Source organism: Bos grunniens, chromosome 3 (genome assembly GCF_055505025.1).
Source record: "Bos grunniens cultivar Pamir isolate PY7600 chromosome 3, Bosgru_T2T1.0, whole genome shotgun sequence".
NCBI classification, from domain to species: Eukaryota; Metazoa; Chordata; class Mammalia; order Artiodactyla; family Bovidae; genus Bos; species Bos grunniens.
The window spans coordinates 53,686,521-53,713,425 of NC_141167.1; the positions used below are offsets into that span (position 1 = coordinate 53,686,521).

General features: G+C 39.3%; 1 protein-coding gene across 1 annotated transcript in view; it reads left to right on the forward strand.

The window, feature by feature from the left end:
• The first annotated feature begins 1,199 nt into the window (after nucleotides 1-1,199).
• ST6GALNAC5 (ST6 N-acetylgalactosaminide alpha-2,6-sialyltransferase 5) overlaps nucleotides 1,200-26,905 on the forward strand; it is a 212,723-nt gene continuing 187,017 nt past the window's right edge. The window contains exons 1-2 of the mRNA XM_086390647.1: nucleotides 1,200-1,575; nucleotides 2,387-2,614. Of these exons, the coding sequence (XP_086246773.1) occupies nucleotides 1,561-1,575; nucleotides 2,387-2,614 (243 nt within the window). The 5' untranslated portion in view covers nucleotides 1,200-1,560. The remainder of the gene's footprint in view (nucleotides 1,576-2,386; nucleotides 2,615-26,905) is intronic.

Sequence of the window (26,905 nt, forward strand, 5' to 3'; positions counted from 1 at the left end):
TATTCATGCCTAGAGCACAAATTGAATAAATAGCTTCAAGGCTGGCAATGTTGGACACTGTTTGGAAATTTTTGTTCTTCCTTGACAGGCTAAATCCCATATATTTCTCACTTCCCCCCAAACACATAGCATTAATAGTCATTGTTGCACTGACTAATTTTAACTTTCTTAATACTGAGTATAGAAGGATGCTTCATAAGTTAAAAATAGTTTCTGTTGTATCATCAGTCCAGCAATGGATTAGTGAAGATTAAAAACCAGATTGTAATGCCTTCTTTGGCCTTGAGAAAGCTCTTATTGTGCCTATGGTTCAGTTGGTCTGCTGATCATTTTCATCTTAATGTAATCTTTAACATTACACTGCTACAGGTGAGGAATTGAGTAATACATTAAGACAACTATTCTCACTGAGCAATTTCACAAAAAATATGTTTCCAACTAAATTAGACATTTAGCAAATGCCATTTGTAATTCAACGTGGGGTGGGAGAAGGGGAGATCATCCTTTAAACAAGATATTGATATGCATTTCCTGAGAAAAAACAAATAATTATTTTTTTAAATTTCAATTGGAGTTCTAAATGTGAAATTATATACTGTCAGTCCAGTAGAACAACACAAGGACAGCACTAAAGGCCTTAAGATTCTTACAAAATAAGCAGTAAACAATTTTATCTCTAGCAGCCAGAAATCTTTCATTTAAATTAAGAAGAATCTACAGGTCCAGTTAATCCTGTGGATATGATGTGCTGAATGTTCTTAACACTTAAATCATTTAGATGAACACTAGGAACCTCAAGGATCTGATAAAAATAAATAAATTACAATATTTAAAACGTAATGAATTTAATAATTTGGATGAAAATGAGGCTATAAAGATTGCATGAGAATCACTAAATTTAAAAAAGTAAAATTAAGCAGGAAGAGAATATCAGAAAGCTTACAATTGGAAAACTGAAATATTAATTAATTTACTTGAAAAAAAAATTCGTGACAGATTCCTCCCTGCTAAGAACATAAACGCAAATTCTATAAATAGAGCTATTGACATTTCGGCTGTTGGCTTGTTTTTACCGAAATCACAAAACAGAAATATTAGTTTGCAAATTTTCAAATGGCTATCATGTTCAGAATCCAGCTGGATTCCCTCTTCCTTTTTACTTGATGACTTCATAAAAGATAAATAAGCCCTTGGACTAAGAGGTGGGTATACTGGCACAGTTAACTCTCTCGCCCAAGAAATTCTACTCCGCTGAGATTACTATTTGGGGGCTGGAAGGGGGGAATGAAGAGGTCTTTAGGACCCAGCAGGCGGCGGCAGGCGGCAGTTGTGTAGATCGCTGAGAGACTACGAGGGTCCGGTTCAGTTTTAATTCTGTCTCTAATCTCTGCAACAGCGGCGCTTCCTGGGTCTCGCGGCTCCCCTGCTCACTTAGCCGAGGCTGGCCGCCGGGCGAAAATCAAAGCCGCCTCCGCCCCGTCACCCACGATGGAAACCCTCCAAGAAAAAGTGGCCCCGGACGCGTGTGCCTAAGGATTCCTCACAAAAGAAGTGCCCAAAATGAAGACCCTGGTGGTGAGTCATTTGTTGTAACTCCTCTGGGCATCGGCGGGATCCCGGGGCGCAGAGTCCCCAGGGCGCACGGGAGAGCTCCAGGGCGCCTAACCCTGAGCGGCTAGATCGCCCGTTACAAAGGGAGAACTTTTCACCTGCTCCGGGTCTACTCCCGATTCCTCAGTTCTGCTAGGCTCGGAATCCCAGAGCCGGAACGGGAACTCGGGTTGCTGGGCTCCTGGATCTCCGGCCGGAGTTCCGAGCGGTCAGCCGAGAGCCAGAGAAACCTAGGAGTGGTGGGCGTCTTGTTTGGGAATGGGGATTGCCCTAAAGCAACAGCTTGGCAAAAACTAAGAGGGGCGGGAAGCGGGGGACCTTTGCCGACTTTCTTGATTTCCTTGTCGTTATTTCAAACTTGCAAGGATGGCCGAGGTAGAGCCCCAAGGGTCCAGAAAGGAGAGGCTAGACATTCCAGCAGCCGATCTGGGGACAGAGGGCCCCCTCCCAAAGTGCAAGCCCACCCCTGCCCCCGCCGCCGGAGCGCTGTCCCTCGCGTAGCGGGGCGCCGCGCACCACCTGTCCTCTGCCAGGAGATGTGGGAGGCGGTGGCGGCTGAGAGCAGCGACGCGCAGGGAGCATCCCCTGCGGTACCCCCGGGGACTGTGCCTTCTCTGCCCGGGCTGTGAGCGGCCGGGGTAGAAACCGAGCCATGCAGCCCCCGACCCCGACCTCCCCCGCCCGTCTTGTCTGACCGTCGAGCTGGTGTCCCCGCCGGGCGCGCTCCTCCCGGGTCGGCGCTCAGAGACTCTCCTGTGCTCTCTCCCGCCCGCAGCGCCATGGTCTGGCAGTGTGTTTAGCGCTCACCACCATGTGCACCAGCTTGTTGCTCGTGTACAGCAGCCTCGGAGGCCAGAAGGAGCGGCCCCCGCAGCAGCAGCAGCAGCAGGCAGCGGCGACCCTCAGCTCTCGGCGGTCGGCAGAGAGCAGCCCCCCGCCGCGCCCGGAGACCCCCGCGGGACCGCGGCCACTGGACGGATACCTCGGCGTGGTGGACCACAAGGTGACAGCTCGCTCGCCAGCCTGCCCGCCACCCAGCCTGGGGATCCCGCACACCTGAGCTTGCCCCCTTCCCCGGGGCTGGGAGGCGCCGTGAGTAGGTGCCATTCGGAGGCTGGAAGCGGGAGTGGACCCTGCGGGGTGGGATAGGATAGTTACTATTTGGTGTGAATTTCTATTTGAAGAAGGTAGCAAAGTTTTTTAAGGAACAGGAATGAGATGGGTGCGCCCCAAAGCCTAATTTCCTAACAGGAACCGTCCCTGGAACTAGAACCGCTCATCCCCGGAACGACAGCTACTGCTGGGTGCTGGATTCCTGAAGCCTCGGGTTTGGCGGCCGAGTCGCGCCCTAATGGGAGGAGACCCGGGAATGGAGCGGGTACCAGTCCGAGCGGTTACCTCGGACAGGGTGCCGGAAGCTAAATAGCAGCTAGTCCTCTGCTGGCCGCTGCTCAGGCTCGCAGATTCCTATCTGATCACTGCTTCAGATGCTCAGGGCTGAATTATCACAGCCCTGGAGAGCAGTGCCCAGGCAGGCGCAGAAGGCTTGAGGCACAAACTCAGCTTCCATTGGCTTGAAACTCATCACTGAGGGCCTATTTTCCTGTGCCTTCCGGGAAGCCGCTGCATGGCTTGGCTAATAATTAATAAGATGAATTTTTAAGAAATTGAGCTTTCTTTCCCTGGAATAATAAATCTCTGGTTTCAGAGTGTGAAGCCTCTGGGAGAATTGTAATCAAGTTTCTTGATTCTAAAAAGATATTTTAATACAGTTTAAATGTATTTCCCATTATTTGAAGCTGTTAATATATTTTTATTAAAACACCATTCCATTCCATATATGCTCTATAAAGCTACCTCTTGAAACCACCCAACTGTTCTGCTTTATGTATTACTACGTTTTATGGTTGTGAACCAAAGTAATATTTAGGAGGTGCTCCTTTTGTGTGAAAAGGTGGCTTTTGTCATGCATGAAAAAGTCAGACTTTTTAAAGTGACCATCAAAATACTTCTACTCACTTGTGCAATGTATTATGCTAAGGAGTTAAAGGGTACAAAGGAGTTTAAGGCAAGACCCAACCTTTAGAAATCTTTGAATGCCTGTGGGGAAAAAACAACATACCATGAAATATGAATGGATGGATAGATGACAGAGAGATAGACGGTAAATATAAATGTATGGGAAATACTGGATATAAACAGTTATTATTGTTGGAATACAGAGATGAGAAAGATCTCTGCTCTGGTAGGATTAAGGAAAGTTTCTTTGAAAAGGTGGAACTTGCACTGGAAGGATTCAGGGAGCAGAAAAGAGAGAGATTTCATTAGGAAGTGATTTGCTGGGGAGGGGTCTGTTGATCTTAAAATCAAAAGTAGAAACAGCTGTCAGTTTCACAGTTAAGGCTTCTGTTTCTCTTTAATTTGTTGATTGATTACATACTTTGTATCTGCAAGCAACCCATAAGGGCTGAGTCCTAGAAAAGTTTGGGCACTGACTTCTGACTGTGGATGGATGTGGTGTTTATGTGTTTATGATGAATCTATTGAACATGGTGGATTTTCATGGCTGTTGTTTAATGTAAATGGCTAGCATTTGTGAAGGTTTTGTTAATAGGGATGTCAAAAGGTAAATTTGCCGAAAGCTGTGATCTACCTTTAGGAAGATGTTGCTAGTACTTCCCTTCCTGTGCGCTCCTGCTGGCCCAGCACTAGCTAAGAATGTTGATAGCCTAAGGCAAACTATGATGCCCTCATGTTCTTTTTCAAAACAATGTTTATTCACACTAATAAACTGGTTTTCATTTTCAGTGAATCAGCATTGTATTTCATTAAAATGAAGAACAGCCCTTTTGGGAAAGGGATAGGGACACTATATATGAGAAATTGAGATTATCTGTAGTAAAGGGTTTTGTAAACTGTAAAGTGTTTTGTGAATGATAGATATGTGTGGAAGACCTTAGCAGAGAATTATAAATGTGACCAGGAAGGTCTTTGTAGATAATATTAATGAAATTGGTTTTATAGAAAACCAATTTCTCACAAAATTCCATATCCAAAGGGTTCAAAAAAGTTTACCCTGCCTCAAGCAAAGGAACAAATGCAGATCTTAAAACAAGTGCCTTCTCTTTAGGCATCATTGCAATTGTCCCACTGAATGAAATGTAAGCTGCTCAGAATGTAGCCACTTTGTTGTTGTTTAGTCACTAAGTCATGTCTGACTCTTTGCGACCCCTTGGACTGTGGCTGCCAGGCTCCTCTGTCTATGGGATTTCCCAGGCAATAATACTGGAGTGGGTTGCCATTTCCTTCTTCAGGGGATCTTCCCGACCCAGGGGTCGAACCTGTGTCTTCTGCACTGGGCAGGCAGATTCTTTACAGGGAAGCCAGTAGTCACTTTACTACTACTGTTTACTGACTGGAAATTGGGCAAAGTTTCATCTCCAATGGCTCTCTGAAGGTACACATGTAAAATGTTTATGTTCTCTCCCAGTTGCTGTTTAGGTTTACTTGGGAGTTTCCTATGTATAGTCTTGCTTAAGCAGAGGTAGAAATCATTTGTTAGACTATTGCTGGGAATTTTCTTTCCAGTTAATACTGAGGAAGGTAAGAAATGAAAGCTTTTCTATTCTTATTGTGTTGCCAGATGATGCTCTGACTGCTTTTGTCCCCGACTCTTACATCAGGCTTTAGAAAAATTATGGGATGTCCTGACTGTGATGACCACCAAGCCATATGCTGCTGCATATTGAATCAGAATTCCAACAGACTTTCTATTTCCCATTGATTTACTGAATCTGGAGAGGGTTACAGATACCACTTAGGAAAACGTTCGCATCTCCATGGCTGGAGGTCCCAAAGTCTGATAAATATGTAGTGTTTTTGTTCAGTTACATGATGGTATTAACATTATAACTCCAAGATTAAATTCAACAGGCGGTCCTAATCCCCAACACCTGAATTTCACAAATTACTGCCTGTCTGCAATGATAGTCTTGTCTTATATGCTGCAGACTGAATTACTGTTGAGATTAAATCACTATGTGCTTTTGTTGAAAGACATGCCGCAAGTCAAGCCAGTGATGAGCAATATGTATAGAAGCTTAAAATATCACTTTGCATGGTCATATTCCATACTTCCTCTTTCATAAAAGATGTGAGCGGAAATTGTAATTCCAGTATGACTGAGTAAGTGAGGGATTCTTGCAATATCTTGTGACAATGAAGCCATTTCACTCTGTCTTAGATTTTTTTTCTCTTCATTCCCAACCCTTCCCCTAAACTTTTCCCTACAAATCTCCCACTAACTCATTTCCATCTTGTTACATGTCTGTTACTGCAGCTACTGTATCTGCATCCTGGCATTTCCTGGTCCCTGTTTTTGGAAGCCATTGATTTCTAATCAGATCTGCCAGATCTAAGCAAAGAAGCCAAGTTTCATGGTTTGGGGAAACTTCAGCCTTTGAACTGCAGCATAATGTATAATCAAACTAAAATACACATGTGTGTGCTTGCACACAGAGAAACACACACACACACTAAATCAAACCACCCCCAGAGGAAAGCACCAATTCTCCCAGCAGAGTGGGAGGGGGCATGTAGCACATTCTATATCCAGACTGGATTGGCTCCGGGTAGGTAAAGTCATTGGCCATCTGGTGGACCCTGTGAAATGAAACTGTAAGCCAATTCCCATTTCCAGTGGAGCAACAAGGGAAGCCCTTCCAGTGAACAGGAGCTCTTATCACAGAAGGCCAACTTGTCACCTGGGCTGCCCTTTGCTTAAATGGCTTATAAAGAGCAGTGATCATAAGGTCTGAAGCTGAGCTGCTCTCTCCTCGCTTTAGCAAGAATGGATTTTACATGTACCAGTGGCATGCTTGCCTTGGTTCTTTCTTTCCTTAAGCACTCAGTTATATAGACAAAACCAAACTGCTTAGAGGTAATAGTACTATCACTATTAATTAGTAGCTGTCCAGTTGGAATGCTAAAACAAATCAATGCAAGAGTTGAAAAAAGAATTCAAAACTGGAAAAAAAGGTTCAGTTCTGACTCTTTGTGACCCCCATGGACAGCAGCACACCAGGCTTCCCTGTCCATCACCAACTCCTGGAGCTTACTCAAACTCATGTCCATCGAGCTGGTGATGCCATCCAACCATCTCATCCTCTGGTATCCCATTCTCCTCCTGCCTTCAATCTTGCCCATCATCAGGGTCTTTTCCAATGAGTCACTTCTTCGCATCAGGTGGCCAAAGTATTGGAGTTTCAGCTTCAGCATCAGTCCTTTCAATGAATATTCAGGACTGATTTCCTCTAGGATGGACTGGTTGGATCTCCTTGCAATCCAAGGGGCTCTCAAGAGTCTTCTCCAACACCACAGTTCAAAAGCATCAGTTCTTTGGTGCTCAGCTTTCTTTATAGTTCAACTCTCAGATCCATACATGACTACTGGAAAAATCATACCCTTGACTAGATGGACCTTTGTTGGCAAAGTAATGTCTCTGCTTTTTAATATACTGTGTAGGTTGGTCATAGCTTTTTTTTCAAGGAGCAAGCATCTTTTAATTTCATGGCTGAAATCACCATCTGCAATGATTTTGGAGCCCCCCAAAATAAAGTCTGTCACTGTTTCTATTGTTTCCTCACCTATTTGCCATAAAGTGATGGGACCAGTTGCCACAAGCTTAGTTTTCTGAATGTTGAGTTTTAAGCCAACTTTTTCACTCTCCTCTTTCACTAAAAAGGTATGTGCCATATAACTTACTTTGAAATTATGGCATAAGAATTCTTTTTTTAGAGAGGTATATACATTCCAGATATAAGTTTATATCATTCATTAGACTCTTTTATAATATTTGAGGCATCCAGTGAAGGAAAATTTGGTTCTCAAAGAAATTTAAAGTGACTCATTTGCAGTGTTCAAGTATTATAAAATGTAAAGTGGCAATTATGACAAAACTCTGTTATCACAAAGCATCAACTAAAAGAAATCATGAAATGAACAGCTTTTTATTGGCAAAAATTTCCAATAATGTAGTTGTTTTAAACTGGAAAAGTATTCTTATAAGGTTAATAAAATAGTTAACCTTTCTTAATTCTGATCCAGGAGTATTTCTCCAACTTCCCATAGGAGTAATCCCAAGATACCGTTATGCCAAAGCCCAGATTGTACCTAGTGGATGAGTCTGACCTGGCTCCCTTTCAAGTGTCAGGTATTCTGGCCTCTTTCTGATCCTTGCACACTGATTGTGCCTCAGGACCTTTGCACTGGCTATTTCATCTCCCTGGAAAGCTCTCGCTCAAGATCTTTTGCATGGTTGATTCCTTCTGATCATTTAGTCCTCAGATCACATATAATCTTCTTGGGTATCAAACTCTTTAAATAGCCCCCTTCTCAACGGTCGTTCTCTATTTTACCAGCCTGTTTTATTTCCCTAATAATACTTAACAATATCCGAAATAAACTGAAAGTTTATTTGTGTCTTGTCTGCCCTCCCCCCAAGTACAATCTAAGTGCTGTGACAGCAAATATTTATACCTCTTGCTGAACAGTTTAACTTCAGGCCTAATGCTTGGCCACTGGTCAGTATACAATAAGTATTTATGGAAGGAAAGAAGAAAGCAGGGTGTATTGGTGGTACCTTACGTCAAGTCCTTTCTCTACAAGAAACATCAGGGCAGTCTCAGGCCCAGGTATGTCGTGTCTTTCCTAAATTTGATTTACTATTGCTCCACCTAATAATGATAATGGAAAGGAAGAAGAAATGATTTAAAACAAAAGACTCTTTGGGAATAAGATTTGGGAATCTACTAATTTAATAGGCTTCCCTTATTATCGTGCATATTAAAGTTTGAGAATCATCATCTGAAATGTTTTTAATCATCACAATGTGTAGTTCTGTAGCTAATTTGTTTCTGGGTTTTGAACTACTCACAGCCCTTAGTAAATATTCACTGAAGGCCTAATAGTTGCAAAATTACAGGGAATTCTGGAAGAAGAACACAGTCCCTACCCTCAAAGAACCTTTTTAATCTAATTGGAAAGAAAAGACAAAGAAGCAAGAAAGGTTAATAAAAAAGCAAGTGCTGAATAATAATATGAAACCAAGAAACAGTAAATCAAGGCAGTGGCACTAAAAAGGAGTCAATTTCTGTGATCTTTCCCATCTATAAAATTGGTTAGATACTATTATTACCTTAGAAGTTATAAAACTTTCAAATTAAAATTCCATTATTCATTAACCCTTTTAAATATATGTGTGTATTTCTATATATATTACGTAGATGACAGGCAGCGATAGTTAACAACTTGAATATTAAATCAACTTCAAAGTGGGTTGATTTTAAATTCAAAATATTCAGTCTCTTTATGATTCTCCTTTGCAATGGCATAGGATCCCCTGGACTCTTGAAGGGAGCTAACCCTGTTACCTTGTTCACCTGTCTCTGTAACATATGGTGATTATATTTACAAACCAAATCTCGTAACTCATGGTATGATGAATTCTAACATAATTGTGTTGGCCACAAGACAGAATATTTGCGATCAGATCTGTCCTGAAACACACATCTGTTATAGAGGAGACTTTTCATAACCTCTAAGGTCAAACCACAGCTCAGTGTAATTCCTGTCCTCCAAATGCTGGGATAAAGAGAGATTAGAGATGAGAAAAGACTGAAAGGTTAAAACCCATCATTAATCAATAAATTATTCTGAAAAGCTTCTATACATGTATTAAGTAGCCTTTGAGCAGCTGTGAAGGGCCTTAGATATTGAAAGACAAGGAATGATGATTTCTTAAATAATAACATTATTACCCATACCTTGTAATTCAAGAGAATTCCCTTGTGAGTCAGTAAATTTATGATCAAATGGTCAATAAAAATTTGGGAGTGGGGGCTTTTGTAAGATGTACTCAGATTCTTCTCAAACTGTTTTAGTCTTAAACTCACAGTGTGGGCCTGGGACAAATAAATATTTTTATTGCATGCTCTATTCAATATAGTTTCCCAAATAATAACCACAAGCATGGATAGTCTTAATTTAGACAGAATATCAGCAGGGAAGCCTTCCTAGACTTGTAGTCCATGATGGATCTGAGCTATATGCTTTGTCTTCATCACCAGGTTCCCACGATAACACTAATTCTAGTTTATTGTCATTTTTTGTCTAAAATTGTCTGCTTTTCCAGTTTGACAATCAAGTCTTGGAGAAGGGGAATTTTTTCTCTTTTTTTGTCATTAAATTCTCAGCCTGGCATATAATGGGTCATCAATAAATATTTGTTGAATGCATAAGTGTATCTATATAAATATTTTATATTTCTTCTAAAATAAGCCCATTTATGACTGCTTGGAGTCACTGAAAAAGAATAACTACATATTGTAAATATCAATTTTTCAGGCCACAATTTGTAGTTCTGTAACTATTTCATTTCCACATTCTTGTACTTATCAGATCTCTTCAACATACTCAAAATTTTAGAGCTAGAACAAAAACTTCACAATTATCAAAAGGGACTCATGAGTGGTCATGCAATTTTCCCAGAGTGGCAGTATGAGTCTCTGACGTATCATTCCTATAAAAGAAATTCAGTGCCAGTGTATTCTAAGCAGCGACTCAATGCTATTTGAACAGAATTTATTAAAATGAAGAACCTAGGCGTATCCAGTTATTGGAAAGAAATAAATATTTAAACATCTTATTATTCTGAAATGAATATGAGCATATGCCTCTAGATAGTTGAAAAGAGCTCCCACCAACCACTGACTTAGCAATGGGTACTCTAAAGACTGCATAAAATGCATGGCACTGATGTAATTGGAACAATTTGCAAATCAGAGTAGATTTTGCCTTTAAAAAGTAAACCAAGCCAAAAGGAGTGTGGTGTTTAATTATTTGCAGAAAATGTCATAAGTAGACCACTCATTCAGCTGAATTACCTTCTCCTCAGTGGGGAAGGAAACATCAGTGGGAGATTCAGTTCACCAAGTTTCTTCAGGTAACCATTGACTCCTGCTAGATTCTGAGATGAGCTTCTTGCTCTGAGATAGAATGACTTGAGGCAAATCAGAAAAACCATTTTACCCATAGTAGGGAAAATGAACCTTGATAGTTGTTGTAGCTCAGAATGAAAAGGAATCTTTTTTATTATATTCTCTTTTAATAGCTAAGAAGATGTCTTTAGTGTTCCTGAGAACCTCACCAAGTCTGAAGATACCCTGGCTGACTGAAATGCAGAGTTAAATCATTTTTAAATAAGAAAGCATATTCTGGAAATTAATTGCACATAAGGGACCTCTCTACTGACTGAACTGCATTACTGAATTTCTCATTTACAGATCTGCTCATGTTCTTCACACACCTCCAATGGCTTCCCATTTCCTGGAGGATCACGTTCAGACTCCATAGGATGGCTCTCAAGGCCTGACGGGGTCTTTGTGGCCTAACTCTCCAACCTCACCTCTCACAGCAACTCGTAGCTCAGGTTCCACACACCCTGGGAACACAGCTTGCTGTTTCACACTCACCTGCTCTTCCTCCATTAAGGAATGCCCTTTCTCCTTTTTTTCCACCAGGTAGGGAATGAATCATCCATTAAAACCCAGTGCAAGCATCTCCTTGCTAAAGTTTTCCCAGAGACAACCTCTATGCAGAGTAAACTGCTCATTCTTTTATGCCAATGGCATATCAGTCAATCAAATATTGGGTAAGTGCCCACTATGTGTTAGACATAGAGAGGGAAAAAATAGGGAGGACCTAGTCCTTACCCACAGGAAAATCACAGTGGAGGAAATTATATATTACAATAACTGTACCTTGGTAAGTGCTAAAATATTCTCTGTATCCTGTGCACATCTCTAATAACAAAATATTGCAATTATTTGTTTGCATGCTTATTTCCCCTACTAGACTACACCTTTTTGAGGCCAGGAACAAAACTTATCCATCATAGTATCTCCAGAATCTGAAACTGTACCTCATACATGTCAAAACTCAACAAATGTTTGTTGAACATTAGGTGGACAGAAAATGAAAGTGAAAGTCTCTCAGTCGTGTCCAACTCTTTGCAACCCCATGGACTATAGCATACCAAGTTCCACCGTCCATGGGATTTTCCAAGCAAGAATACTGGAGTGGGTTGCCATTTCCTTCTCCAGGTGATCTTCCAGACCCAGGCATTGAACCCAGGTCTCCCACACTGTAGGCAGACGCTTTACCATCCGAGCCACCCGGGAACAGAATCCTGTTCTAATTATGTGTAATAGGAAGAGAGCTGAACAAATCTGGCTGATAAACTTATCATAAGAATGACAGAAATGATAAGTAGGGACAGAAGGACTTCACATTTGTGGCACACACATCTTTAATTTCTGGTTCCCCTTTAAATGCAGCGCAGCTTTTGCTGACCTTTCCAGAGTGGTTGACCTGGTGTTGAGAAATAGGAATGCCTCTATTTGAGGGCAGAATGATATTGTGAAAGGCAGGTAGGTATGTCCAAGCTTTTTACTTGTTATGAGCTCTTTGGAAAGCCCTGTAACTTTTAGGCTAGTCTGTAGAAGGGGCAGTGAAGCTAGATTCGTTCATTATTTCATTTATCAAATAATATTGTGTGACTTGCCATTATGTTTGGGACCCAGAAAGTAGCAACACATAAGGTATGATCCCTGACCCTGTGAAACTTACATATATGAGAGACAGATAAGCAGGCATAAAAGCACAGCACAGATTTGGAAAGAAAGATTTACATGTTATGGAGATTAACTTTTTATCCTGAAAGCTTTGAGGAAGTCTTCAAAGGGTGATTAAAGAAATGACTTCACCAGATGTGTTTCAATGGATCATCATGGCTTTGGCGTGGCACAGGTCTGAGCGGTCCTAGGTTATAGGAAGAGGGACCAGTTAGCAGAGTGTAGATGTGATCTAAGTGAGAGATGCTTAAAAAAGATCTAAGATTTGTGCCTGCCTTAAGTTTCTATGATCACCCACCCCACTGTGTCGGTTCAGACAGTCTGAGTGCATCTTTTCGAACAGCAGAAGGTTTGTGGTTCAAGATTGCCTCTCAAAAGTTAGTGAAAAGAGTTTGAGGATGATCCCAGATGGCACTCCAACTTTGTCTAATTTTGAAACTTGCTGTGCATCTTAATACCACATACTGACTTGAGCAAAACAATGGTGTGATGGTTAAGGCTGAAGCAAGCTGTTCATGGAGATTCCATCATGCACACTGGCAATGAATGACAAGAATTAAACCCTCCACCTGCAGCAGAGCCAGTGGGGTGTGGAATACATGTGATGAAGACTTTTTATTAGGTAACAGTTCTATAAGGAGAGAATTTACCCTAGAATAACCTTGTCATAGGAGACTTTTGTTGCATAATAAATGTCACCAGGTGTAAATCTGTTTGAAATATGGGGTGGAAGGTAGTCTCCTCTCCTTTCATTCCCATAGTTAGAGAGCAATTGGCATTTTTTTAAATCACTTAAGTTTGTTAACAACTTCTAAGAAAAGTAAAGATTCTATTTCCCATGCATCAGAAGGAAAAAAAATGTGTCAAGGGGATCTGATTCCTAATTCATTTGAAAACATTTGGTTGGAAGCAAAAAATACACACATCTGAATGAGTTCTAGTTTTATCGGGCTCATATTTGGAGTTACTCAGCAATGTCGCACCTGCCAGGCTGCCATCAGGGATTTCCAAGTTGTCTCCCATTACCTAAGGAGTACATACTTCCATTCTGTAGTGCAAATCATAAAGCTGGATCATTCCATTTTGTTCCTCTTGTTGCAGGTTTTGAACAAAGTGCTAGAAGTGGTGATATTCTACTTGTTTTCTGGAACGTGGAAAAGGGATTATAGGAATCTGTATGTGTTCCCCACTACCAAAGAAAAAGAAGCTTAACCTTGATACTCAAGCCATAATGAATCCCTTAAAGAATTGTGCCCATCACTCTTCCTAACAATTGTATGTGGTTTTTGGCTCTGTTTCAAATTTGAAGTGTTTTAACCCAAAAGTTCAGAAATAAAAATCAGAGAAAGCCATTATAAGAGAACAGGGTATCCTGACTGGATGAACCTTCAGTAGTGAAGTATAAAGATGAAATAACTAAGTCCAGGACCAGGAATAAAGACCAGAGTGAAAAATAAGACCAGTTGCTTCTTCCCTGTTATCAAAGGTGAACTCCTCCTGACCATACAGACATGAAATACTGATTGGGTTCCAGAAAGATGATTAGGGTGGCTTATCATGGGTTCTGCAGTGTCTATGAAGGAGTCACAGTTGTTTGAACTTATTATATTGAGTGTGATTTGATGTGCTGTGTTGTAACAGAACAGAAACATCAATGGACAAGGAATCCATCTAACGTTAAGTTCCTGTGACCAAGAATCACAACTGTCTATTTTTTTCCCTGAAATGAGCACTGTGGTTGCCTGCTAAGTTGAGCAGCTCAGGTCCCCAAGAGAGTTATTAATCTCAACTTAATAATTGATCTTCCAAGTGGAAGACCATTCTTAATGGGTCCACAGAGTATCCTGATGGTGTTTCACACTTTAGAAGGTGTAAAGGATGGAAGCAGGGGCAGAGCTGAATCTTCAGGATATTCTGCCAACCAGTGAACACCAAAATTCAGTACCATCTCATGAAAACTATACCTCCAGACTGTATTTGAGAGCATAGAATGCCTTCTCTCTGAGAAAAGCTTCTTCTGCATCATCCCCACAATCGCCTGTTGAAAAAGAAACGAGAGAAAAGAGGCAAAATGTTATTTTTGGAAAGCTTACTTTACCCCCACCCAGTTGTCAATGCATATCTTCTCTGTTTCTCAAAACAGCAAGAAAAGATTTATTCATAAACGTACTACCAATTACTGTTGGTAATTTAATATATTTCCTTACACATTTTTCCATATATATCAAATATATGTATCTGTGACATTTTAATGTACTTCTTCCCTGCTTTTAATTCATATATGTTAGGTACATGAGTCTTTTGTTGTTCTGTCGCTAAGTCGTGTCCGACTCTTTGTGATCCCATGGACTGCAGCACGCCAGGCTTTCTTGTCCTTAACCATCTCCCAGAGTTTGTTCAAATTCTTGTCCATTGAGTCAGTGATGCCATCCAACCATCTGATGCTCTATTGTTCCCCTCTCCTCCTGCCTTCAATCTTTCCCAGCATCAGGGTCTTTTCCAATTAGTCTATATATGGGTCTGTGTGCTGTGCTTAGTCGCTCAGTAGTGTCTGACTCTTTGTGACCCCATGGACTGTAGTCTTCCAGGCTCCTCTGTTCATGAGATTCTCCAGGCAAGAACACTAGAGTGGTTTGCCATGCCCTCCTCCAGACTATCTTCCCAACCCAGAGACTGAACCCAGGTCTCCCACAAGGCAGGTGGATTCTTTATTGTCTGAGCCACCAGGGAAGCCCATAAATGCTGGAGTGGGTAGCCTAGCTCTTCTCCAGGGAACCTTCCTGACCCAGGAATGTCTCCTGCATTGCAGGCGGATTCTTTACCAGCTGAGTGACCAGGGAAACCTTTATGGGTCTATATGTATATAGTTTTACAATACGATATGATTGGTGGTATAGTAAAGGACATGAGCTATACGTTAGATCCTAGCTAAAGATATTTCTTTTAATAGCTTAAAACCCAAATATATTCCAATTAAAGTTGGAATAATTAGTAAATATGTCTTGATATTTGTGCTAAGTTCTCCACTTATTAATCCTGAAGATATGTACATCCCTTACTAGGGTATAAACACTTTTTTTTTTTTTTTTTGGCGGAGCTTGTGGGATCTTAGTTCCCTGACTCCCTGACTAAGGATTTAAACCCATGCCCTTGGCAGTGAAAGTATGGCCTTGTAACTACTGGGCCACCAGAGAATTCCCTAAACACATTTTTCTTTCCTTGTCTACAATTCTCCCCCACTTTTTACTTGTGGTGATGCTTTCCTCCTCTGCTTGTTTGCTCAGTTACAAAATGTGTTCCAGGATTTTTCAGTTTAATGCATCATTCACAACAGTCCCTTAGCTCTTCTGGTCACTTTCTTTCTAAATTCCCTTCAATCCATCTGTTGCTATTTTGGGGGCATAGCTGGTGGCAAACTCTTATGAGCTTCCAGGACTCAGAGATGATTGTCATCTTTGTAGTCAGTGAGTGTTCCTTTTCCAGATTTTCATCTCATTTTAGCCTTTATTTTCTGGTTTTCCACTCAGCATTTAATTCCCTGTCTGTATATATTACAGTTTGAATTGCTTGTCCATATACAAGTTTAATTTGACATAACTGTCTTTCCTAAAAAGAAAATTTACAGCACAAATAATTATATCACCTTCTTAATTAGCAAAGTTTTCTGTATTTCTTTTTATCTTCTAGTTTTATACAACATTTTAATTCCTTTATCTTATTTTAAGCTAACCGTTGAATTCTATGACTATTCTTCTTGATTTTTTTTTTTTTAGTACTCAATGTCTTTGAGCTACTCTCTTTCACATTTTTAAAATACGTGCTAAATGTTATTTCTTGACTTTGGCATAATTTCATAACTCCTCATTATTCTTTCAGTCCATGGGTAGAATAATTATGTCAGTAAAGACATCAGGGCCTGCCTTTTCCATGACAGCCAACTGGCAGGGGATGTATTTTATACATCTTGGTTTGGTGGCTTCCAAGTAAAGGGATGAATCGGAGAACATAAGATCTTTGCCAGTAAGCTCTTTATGAAATCAGTCCTTTGGTGCCTGAACTGTTTCCTTTATCCTTTAGACTGAAGCATCACTAAAATTTTTTGACCCACTTTTTTTGTTTTGTAGTTGTTTACAAGACACCTACTTAATTTTTCTTTTATTGAAGTGTAGTTGCTGTACAATATTATATGTTATAGGTGTACCATACAGTGATTCACAGTTTTTAAAGGTTATACTCTATTTCTTATAAATAAATAGAATATTTATTTTATAAATATTGTATTCATTGTAATACTTTTAGACATTTTATAAATGTATATAAGATATTGGCTATATCCCCTGTGTTGTACAATATATCCTTATAGCTTATTTTATACATAACAGTTTGGGTCTCTTACTCTCCTACCTCTTCTTGCCCCTTCCCCTATCCACTCCCCACTGGTAACACTAGTTTGTTCTCTGTATCTGTCTAATCCACTTTTTAAAATGTTTTTATTGTGGTGACTTATATATAACATAAAATTTGGCACTTTAACCATTTTTAAGTCTACAATTCTGTGGCATTTTAAGTAATCCACAGTAATGTCGATCATCATAACTATTTTCAAAATTTTTCATTACCCCAAACAGACTCAGTAACCATTATGCAATAACTCCCCATTCTTCCCTCCCTCCAGGCCCTGGTAATCTCCATTCTACTTTCTGTCTGTCTCTATGAATTTGCTTATTTTACATATTTCATAAAGTGGAGTTCAATCAGTATTCCTCATTTTATGTCTGACATTTCACTTGGCATAATCTTTTTTCCCATGTTTTAGCGTGGATCAGAACTTTGTTCCCTTTCATTGCTGAATAATATCCATTTTATGGCTAAGCTACATTTTGTTTATCCACTCATCTTTTGATTGACACGTGGGTTATTTCCACCTTTTTTTTTTTTCAGTTTTTTTTTCTCTCCTTGAGGCTCTTTTTCATATGTTCTATTTTATCTCAATTTAAAATTTTACTTCTGCTTCCTTCCCCCTGCCCTCCAGACCACACACACTGCAGCAGTGATAAGCTCCACCTCAGCAGCAGTACAACTCATGTATCTTCATGACATTTGAACACAGTGACCTTTTGTTTCATGGGTAGAGCACAAGAAATATGGAGAAACACTTTTTCTGGGGACTGGACAATGCTAGATATAAGATTGGATGTTTACAATTATGGATGTTGCTGTGACAATGAGAGAGGAGTCCAGGTGGACTTTGATACAGTTTGTGCCTTGTCTGTTACTTGCTGTGCCCTTTAAGCAGTGCTTCTCAAGCATTAATCTATATATATATGAATCACCTGAGAATCTTATTAAAATGCAGATTTGAATCTTAAGGTCTGAGTATGGGCCTGAGAATCCGCATTTCTAACAAGCACTCCATGCAGCTACTGGCCCAAGAATCACATTTTGAGTTGCAAGATGTTGAGGCATAGGGCCCAGACTCTCATGTCTAAATATCACTCTCATGTGATATTAAGGGTAATACTGTGTATCCTGTATGAATAGCATATAGCTGAAATTAATTTTTAATCTAAATTTATAATTATTTTCCTTTAAGAGCTAAATTTAGTTCATTTACATTTATTGTGATTTTATATATATATGTATATATAGATTACTGATATACTGGAGTTTTTTTTTTTAAACTTCACTTAAACATTGGCTTATTTATCTCTTTTTCTATGCTTTTTTTTCCTTCTCTTTTTCCCCCTTCCTCTGGATGGGTGGAGGATTTTGTGTGGGAGGGAGAGGAGGTTGTCTTTCTTATTCCATTTTTAACTTACACTGGCTTGGAATTTATACTCAATTTCTATTCTTTCAATGTTATTCTTGAAATTTTAAGAATACTTACCAAAATCATAAGTTATTTTTACCCTCATTCCAGATAATTCAAAGACATTGGAACACTAACTCTGGGCAACCTGAACAGTAGTCTTACTATTATATTGAAGTATTTTCTCTTTTTTAAGCCTAACAAATTGGATATTAGCATTATTAATGTCATTGTTTCAGATAATCAATGTTTATTTAAATTTATCTGCATATTACCATTTTTTCACTCATCATTTATTCTTGCAAGTTAGATTTCCATTATCCTTCTTCCTAAAATAAATTTTTTAGAAGTTATGCTGATGAGGTTCTGTTGGTAGTAAACAGTGTTTTAGTTTTTCTGAAAATATCTTTGCTTACACTCTGGAAACAGAATACAATTCAAAATCACTAGTTATTTTCTCTCTCAGTATTTTGAAGGCCTAATTCCTATGTTTTCTCCCTCTCATTTTGATATTGAGCCGTTTGCCATCAGACTTGTTGTCATTACTTTTTAGGCAGTCTAAACCATTATCTGTTTATAGGATCTCTCCTTCATTCTATCTCTTTGTAATGCTTTGTTTATTTGCCTATGCTGCATTCTAATTTTTTTCTGATTTTCTAGTTTATATTCTACCCAGCTATGTCTAATCTGTTATTTAACTCATTCATCAAGTGTTTTCCCCCACACATTTTATTTTAATCATTTTATTCAACATTTCTAGATTATTTTTTCCTCCACATTATCCTGGTCTTCATAGTGTCTTCTTCCTTAGATACATTTTTATTTCCACATCTGATACCTCCAATATCTTAAATCTTTGGAAGTCTAAGTATGATTTTTCATTTTGTGCTGATTTCATTCAAGAAAACATTTATTTATGTGTTTTGTTTGTGGTTCTGTGGATGTGGATGTTTATTGTGACTCCATGTTCATCTGGATTATATTTGTGGAAATTCTTAGTGACCTAAGTTAAAGCATATTCCTCCAAAGAAAGCTTTCATTTGCTTCTGCCAAGCTCCTGGGGGCCATACCAACTAAGAAATACCACTTTGTAGTAAGTCTGACCTTCTGCACATGTCAGTGGTGTGAATGTAAACTGCAAATCTATGTGCTTTTTATGAATTCTTAAGAAAGATTGTTTACCCTCTTCAGTTCAGTTCAGTCGCTCAGTCGTGTCCGACTCTTTGCAACCCCACGAATCGCAGCACTCCAGGCCTCCCTGTCCATCACCAACTCCTGGAGTTTACTCAAACTCATGTCATTGAGTCGGTGACGCCATCCAGCCATCTCATCCTCTGTTGTCCCCTTCTCCTCCTGCCCCCAATCCCTCCCAGCATCAGGGTCTTTTCCAATGAGTCAACTCTTTGCATGAGGTGGCCAAAGTACTGGAGTTTCAACTTCAGCATCAGTCCTTCAAATGAACACCCAGGACTGATCTCCTTTAGAATGGACTGGTTGGATCTCCTTGCAGTCCAAGGGACTCTCAGGAGTCTTCTCCAATGCCACAGTTCAAAAGCATCAATTCTTCAGCGCTCAGCTTTCTTCACAGTCCAACTCTTACATCCATACATGACCACTGGAAAAACCATAGCCTTGACTAGACGGACCTTTGTTGGCAAAGTAATGTCTCTACTTTTGAATATGCTATCTAGGTTGGTCATAACTTTCCTTCCAAGGAGTAAGCGTCTTTTAATTTTGTGGCTGCAATCATCATCTGCAGTGATCAGTGATTTTGGAGCCCAAAAAAATAAAGTCTGACACTGTTTCCACTGTTTCCCCATCTATTTGCCATGAAGTGATGGGACCGGATGCCATGATCTTCGTTTTCTGAATGTTGAGTTTTAAGCCAACTTTTTCACTCTCCTCTTTCACTTTCATCAAGAGGCTTTTTAGTTCCTCTTCACTTTCTGCCATAAGGGTGCTGTCATCTGCATATCTGAGGTTATTGATATTTCTCCCGGCAATCTTGATTCCAGCTTGTGTTTCTTCCAGCCCAGCATTTCTCATGGTGTAACCTGCAGAGAAGTTAAATAAGCAGGGTGACAATATACAGCCTTGACGTACTCCTTTTCCTATTTGGAACCAGTCTGGTATTCCATGTCCAGTTCTAACTGTTGCTTCCTGACCTGCATATAGGTTTCTCAAGAGGCAGGTCAGGTGGTCTGGTATTCCCATCTCTTTCAGAATTTTCCACAGTTTATTGTGATCCACACAATCAAAGGCTATGGCATAGTCGCTAAAGCAGAAATAGATGTTTTTCTGGAACTCTCTTCCTTTTTCCATGATCCAGAGTCAAAGACAGAACAGACAGGTTTTCTTATACTTTTCCTGCACTGAGTATATATTCTTTTTCTAGTTTACTCTTTTCATGAAGGTAATAGCCTTGGGGTTCCTCTTTCTTGCTCATCCTCAAGCTGTACCTTCTGTCCCTCCACATGGATGCTGAAATCCAAGGCTCTAAGTGAAGGGACCAGCTGTTACTCTTAGAGTAGCAGCTGTCTTCAGTGCCCACTCATCATGCTCGATTTGTACTCTGGCTTCATTTTCAAACTCTGGGCACTTCCCTTACTTTTTTGTTAACCTGAAACTCCAATAGTTCTTCTGATGTGAAGAACTGACTCATTGGAAAAGACCCTGATGTTGGGAAAGATTGAAGGCAGGAGGAGTAGAGGACGACAGAGAATGAGATGGTTGGATGGCATCACCAACTTGATGGACATGAGTTTGAGCAAGCTCCAGGAGTTGGTGATGGACAGGGAAGCCTGGCATGCTGCGGTCCATGAGGTCGCAAACAGTTGGACACAACTGAGCAACTGAACTGAACTGAACTAATTAAAAAAGATTTTAAAACATTTTATTCAACTTTTTTTTAGGAATTTTGTTATCTGAGTACTTAGTGGCAAATTTTGAGGCATTATTTTTTAAATAAATATATGGTTATTATGGTTAATTTAGAAATACAGAAAAGTAGAAGGATAAAATAAAAATCTGAAGGGACTTTTTTAAACTATAGATGGCATAACCATTGTAAAAACTTTGGAATGTTTCTTTGAGGTCTTTTCTCTACATATATTATTTTTACATAGATGAGTTTATACCATATGTATCAATTGAAACATAATTAAATGATATTCACAAGTGGGAAAGTGGAAGATTATATAGAGAGGTTGGCAGCAAATAATATTAAGTCTTTCCAATAAAATTCTTTATTATGCAGACTTCTATTTGTGGAAAGTGAAAGTACTTTTATTTAATCATTCTGTTAGCACAGTGTCCCAGTCATGTAAAAAATTTTAGTAGTGTTGGAATAGAACAGTATCAGTAATTAATTTAGACAGTCATCAAACATGGCAAGAGATTTCATCTAAGGCATGGAGTTAAAAAATAATACTAAAAGATCTAGTCCTATGACTGGGATAAAAATATTAAGTGCAATAACTAAGGAAGAAGTTTAAGGACAACCTTACCCCAAACCAAAGAACTCACAAGAAAACAGTCCATAACTGGATTTCTAACTTTCAATTTAAATCAGATAAGGAAGATTCCCATCATTTTTGCCCCAAATTTCTTCTTCTTGTATTGATTTGTTTTTATCTCTTTTGGCTGGAATATACATATAAATCACTTTTTCAATTGGAATAGATAGGTGGATCGACTTCCTAATTCCTTGCCTAGCTGACATTCTTAGATGCTTTCAAGTTGGCTATTAAAAAAGTCCCTGGGTGACAAAATTTTTATTTCTACTCTCTCAGCTAGGTGCATGTAGAACTAGGGAGATGCAGTAGAACTCAAACTTGGAGCTCCCAATATATTTAGAAAAGACAGACAATAAAGCAACTGTTCAATAAGTGTGTCTCCATCTGATTTGATTTTTAATAACAGATTTGATCATACATATAATCCATAATTTTAAAGTTTGCAATCCAGTGGTCTTTAGCATACTCACACACTTGTGCCATCAATACCACAATCTAATTTTAGAACATTTTCATCATCCCTAAAGAAACCCCATACACATTAGCAGTTACCTCTCATTCTCCTCTCTCCCCATTCCCTTTTGTTGTTTAGTTGCTAAGTCGTGTCCGACTCTTTGCGACCCCATGTACTGCAGCACTCCAGGCTTCTCTGTCTATCATTATCTTCCTGAGTTGGCTGAAACTTCTGTCCATTGAGTCAGTGATGCCATCCAACCATCTCACGCTCTATCGTCCCCTTCTCCTCCTGCCCTCAATCTTTCCCAGCATCAGGGGCTTTTCCAATGAGTCAGCTCTTCACATCAGGTCGCCAAAGTACTGGAGCTTTAGCTTCAGCATCAGTCCTTCCAGTGAATATTCAGGGTTGATTTCCTTTAGGATTGATCTAATCTTAATCCACTTTTTATTTCTATGAGTTACTTCAGTTCAGTTTAGTTCAGTTACTCAGTCGTGTCTGACTCTTTGTGACCCCATGAATCGCAGCACGCCAGGCCTCCCTGTCCATCACCAACTCCCGGAGTTTACTCAAACTCATGTCCGTCGAGTTGGTGATGCCATCCAACCATCTCATCCTCTGTCATCCCTTTCTCCTCCTGCCCCCAATCCTTCCCAGCATCAGGGTCTTGTCCAATGAGTCAACTCTTCACATGAGGTGGCCAAAGTATTGGAGTTTCAGCTTCAGCATCAGTCCTTCAAATGAACACCCAGGACTGATCTCCTTTCGGATGGACTGGTTGGATCTCCTTGCAGTCCAAGGGACTCTCAAGAGTCTTCTCCAATACCACAGTTCAAAAGCATCAATTCTTCAGCGCTTAGCTTTCTTCACAGTCCAACTCTCACATCCATACATGACCACTGGAAAAACCATAGCCTTGACTAGACAGACCTTTGTTGGCAAAGTAATGTCTCTGCTTTTTAATATGCTATCTAGATCGGTCATAGCTTTCCTTCCAAGGAGTAAGTGATGAGTTACTTATTCTGGATATTTCATATAAATGAAATCATTCAACCTTTGGCCCTTTGTGACTGGCTTATTTCATTTAGAATAACTCTTAAAGAACATTCATATATCAGACTTTCTTTCTTCTTTATAGTTGAATAATATTCCTTGTATGGATAGACCACATTTTATTTATCCATTCATCAGTTGATTGACATTTGTGTTTTTCCACCTTTCAGCTATTAAAGATAATGAACATTTGAATACAAGTTTTTGTGTGAACACATGCTTTCATTTTTCCTGGATACAAACTTAGGACTGGAACTGCTGGATCATATCTTAATTTAGGGTTTAACTTTTTGAGGAACTACCAAATGGTTTCCCAAAAAGACTGTCTGCACCATTTACCAGTAATGTATGAGCTTTCTGAATTTGTCCACATCCTTATCAGCACTTAACATCATCTGTCTGTCTTTATTCTAGCCATCCTAGTGGGTATGAAGTAGTATCTCATTGTGATTTTTTGTTTGTTTGTTTTTGGCCCCACTGTGTGGTTTGTGGGTTCTTACTTCCCCAACTAGTAGTTGAACCTACTCCCTTGACAGTGAAAGCACAGAGTCCTAACCACCAGACCACTAGGGAAATCCTGTATTGTGGTTTTTATTTGCATTAACCTAATGAAACAGTTTTTAATTTTTGTGATTTTAAATTATCCATTGCTTTCTCTTATCATTTGTGTTTTTGGTGTCATATTTTTAAAAAACTATCACCTGTTGCAAGATCATAAAGATTTACTCTTGTTTTCTTGCAAGAATTTTATAGTTTTAGCTCTTGCATATATTCTCCAGTTTGAATTAATTGTATATGTGACCCAACTTTGTCTCTGCATTTTGCATGTGGATGTACAGATGTCCCAGCACTATTTGTTGAAAACAGTTATTCTTTCCTCGTTCAATCACCAAGGGATCCTTGTCAAAAATAAATCATTCATAAATTTAAGGGTTTATTTGTGAATTCTCAATTCTCTTCCATCAATTATTTTATATGAATAGTCACTAGTCATACCAGGTATTCATATATCCTTATGATTGGCAAGGACAATGATTATCAATAGTCATGGAAAAGAATAATGGTCTGTTATTTCCAAAAGTCCTACAAACATGCATGTGCAGCTGAGAGTTTGTTTAGTTTATATAAACTAAGAATAGGTCTGCTTTGTATACTATTAAGTAGTTAAAAGATTGTAAAATTTCTCAGATCTCTCAAAACTCACACTTGCAGGAAGTTTGATTTAACGACTTGTACATGACAGTCTCAAATAAAACTATTCCCATGAGAGTGTTACTAGGGACAGAAAAAAAATGACTCTGCCTCTTTTATTGTCGCTATTGTTATTTTGGGCTCCTCTGGTTTTTTGTTGTTGTTTCAAATGATTGCCTTTTGCAATAAGCAAAAGCATAGATAGATCTTAAATAGAGAGGACCATGTTTAGGATTTTTGTTTATTTTAGTCACAGTGATTTTTCCATTTACCCTGGAAAGCAGTCACCATTATTTATAAGCAGTGAAGATAAGCAGAGTTCCTGATCATCTTTATGAATAGCCTATATGTGTACGAATAGAGCAACAGCAGTATCTCAGACTTTTCTTTCAATTCTAGAAACATCTGAATATATTTTGAATATTCTACCCAAACTAATCTCATTTCTAAATAATGAGATTATTGTTGCATGTCTAAGGTGGAGAAACAGGAGATCCTTAAGTAACACCACACAATCACATCTTTTTAAAGGAAAAGGGTCACTTGTAGCTGATGACAGAGAAACTAAGGTGAAAAAAATCCCCTTATCAAAATCAAAAATATATTTGAAATATTTTAAGCTACAAACAAATGAACTATCTCATAAAATATACACGATACTCTCAGCACACATAATAAAACCTTGCATTTTAAGTTTTTCCACTCGAGTCTGCCCAGTTGTGCAAAGAAAGGGAAGAGGATTAAATATGCAATGAAGTAGTGGGTGTCTTTAGCTGCTTTATAGACTGTTCCTCAAAATGAATCAACACATATCAGTCATTCATTCTAACTTGTTTATTCTCAGCAGCATTTGCTAGAAGGTCCAGATTCTTTGCTGTAGCCCCAAGCACATGAGTTTCCTAGAGAGCACGATTTTGTTCTAAGTATTATTCATGTATTCACTCTTTAATTTATACCTGTAGTCTTGGCAAGCATGGGGAATATCACAATAGAAAAATGTAGATCCTCCCTTTATGGATTTGGGGAGCTTTGGAGACCTAGCACTCAGAACATAGCTTTAGTAAAACTTTGTTAATAGAGAAGGAAAGGAGGGAGAGAGGAAGGGATGGACAGACAGAAGGATGAATGGACAGACTTGCATTCCATCCCTCCCACCGGAGAAAGGTGAAATCATGTGATGGCACATTGAGACATAAAATGGTGTAAAATATAAGAAGAGGTGAGCAAAAGAAAGGCAGAGGCATTAGCAGAGGAGAATTAGAGCATAATGCTTGAGGGCACTGTCTTTGGAGACACAGATCAGATTTCAGTCCTAGATCTGTCATTTATTGACTGTGGTTTGGAGCAATTCACTTAATCTTTGAACCTCAGTTCCCTCTATAATATATAAGGAGTAGTAGTTGCTACCTCATTGGATTATTGGAAAGATTTAGTAAGATAATAAGAAGAAAATACATGTATTCCTTTAGTATGATACACTCAGGAAATATCAGTCATTAATAGAAGATGCTAATTATATTCAGGTTTTCTTTAACCCTTAAATGTGGCCATACACACACAGGTAAAAATTCTCAAATCAGTCATGAGTTGAGGCTTTTAGATTTTTTTCTTTACTTTTGAAATAAGTTCAAGACAATGCTGTCATGGAAAGCCTCTGTATAAGAAATTGTCATTTTTTTGGTACCATTTGCCTTTCTAAAATCTGTCAAATTCCCAAGGTTTCCCCCTTGACCTTCCTGGAAGCTGAAACAGAAACTTAATTATCATAAAACTTTTTGAGGTTTGCTTTGAATCTACTTTGGAGCTACATGAATGAGGTCTCTTGGTAACTGACACTCTATCAACCTGAACAGGCCCATTACGGAGCAGAGAGTACACACCTCCTACCTGGCTACAGCTGCTGTGGCAGCAGTGTTCAGATCTTTGGGGTAAAACAGAGTAGAAATCCCATAAATAAATCCCCATATGTACAGTCAAGACTCTTGAGAGTCCCTTGGACTGCAAGGAGATCCAACCAGTCCATTATAAAGGAGATCAGTCCTGGGTGTTCTTTGGAAGGACTGATACTAAAGCTGAAACTCCAATATTTTGGCCACCTCATGTGAAGAGTTGACTCATTGGAAAAGATTCTGATGCTGGGAGGGATTGGGGGCAGGAGGAGAAGGGGATGACATAGGATGAGATGGCTGGATGGCATCACCGACTCAATGGACATGAGTTTGAGTAAACTCCGGGAGTTGGTGATGGACAGGGAGGCCTGGTGTGCTGCAATTCATGGGGTCGCAAAGAGTCAGACACAACTGAGCGACTGAACTGAACTGAACAGTCAACTAATACTTGACAAGGGGCCAAGAACACTCTATGGTTAAATAGTCTCTTCAGTAATTGGGAAGACTGGATAAAATGATACTGGATTCCTATCTTGTACTACTCACGAAAATTAATTCAAAGTGGATTAAAGACGCAAACATAGGCTTGAATCCATAAAACTCCTAGAGTTTCTTGTATAGAGTTATGACAAAAATCAGCCATGTGTAATTAATAATATCCGGTGACATAATAATTTGAAGCACAGAAGAGA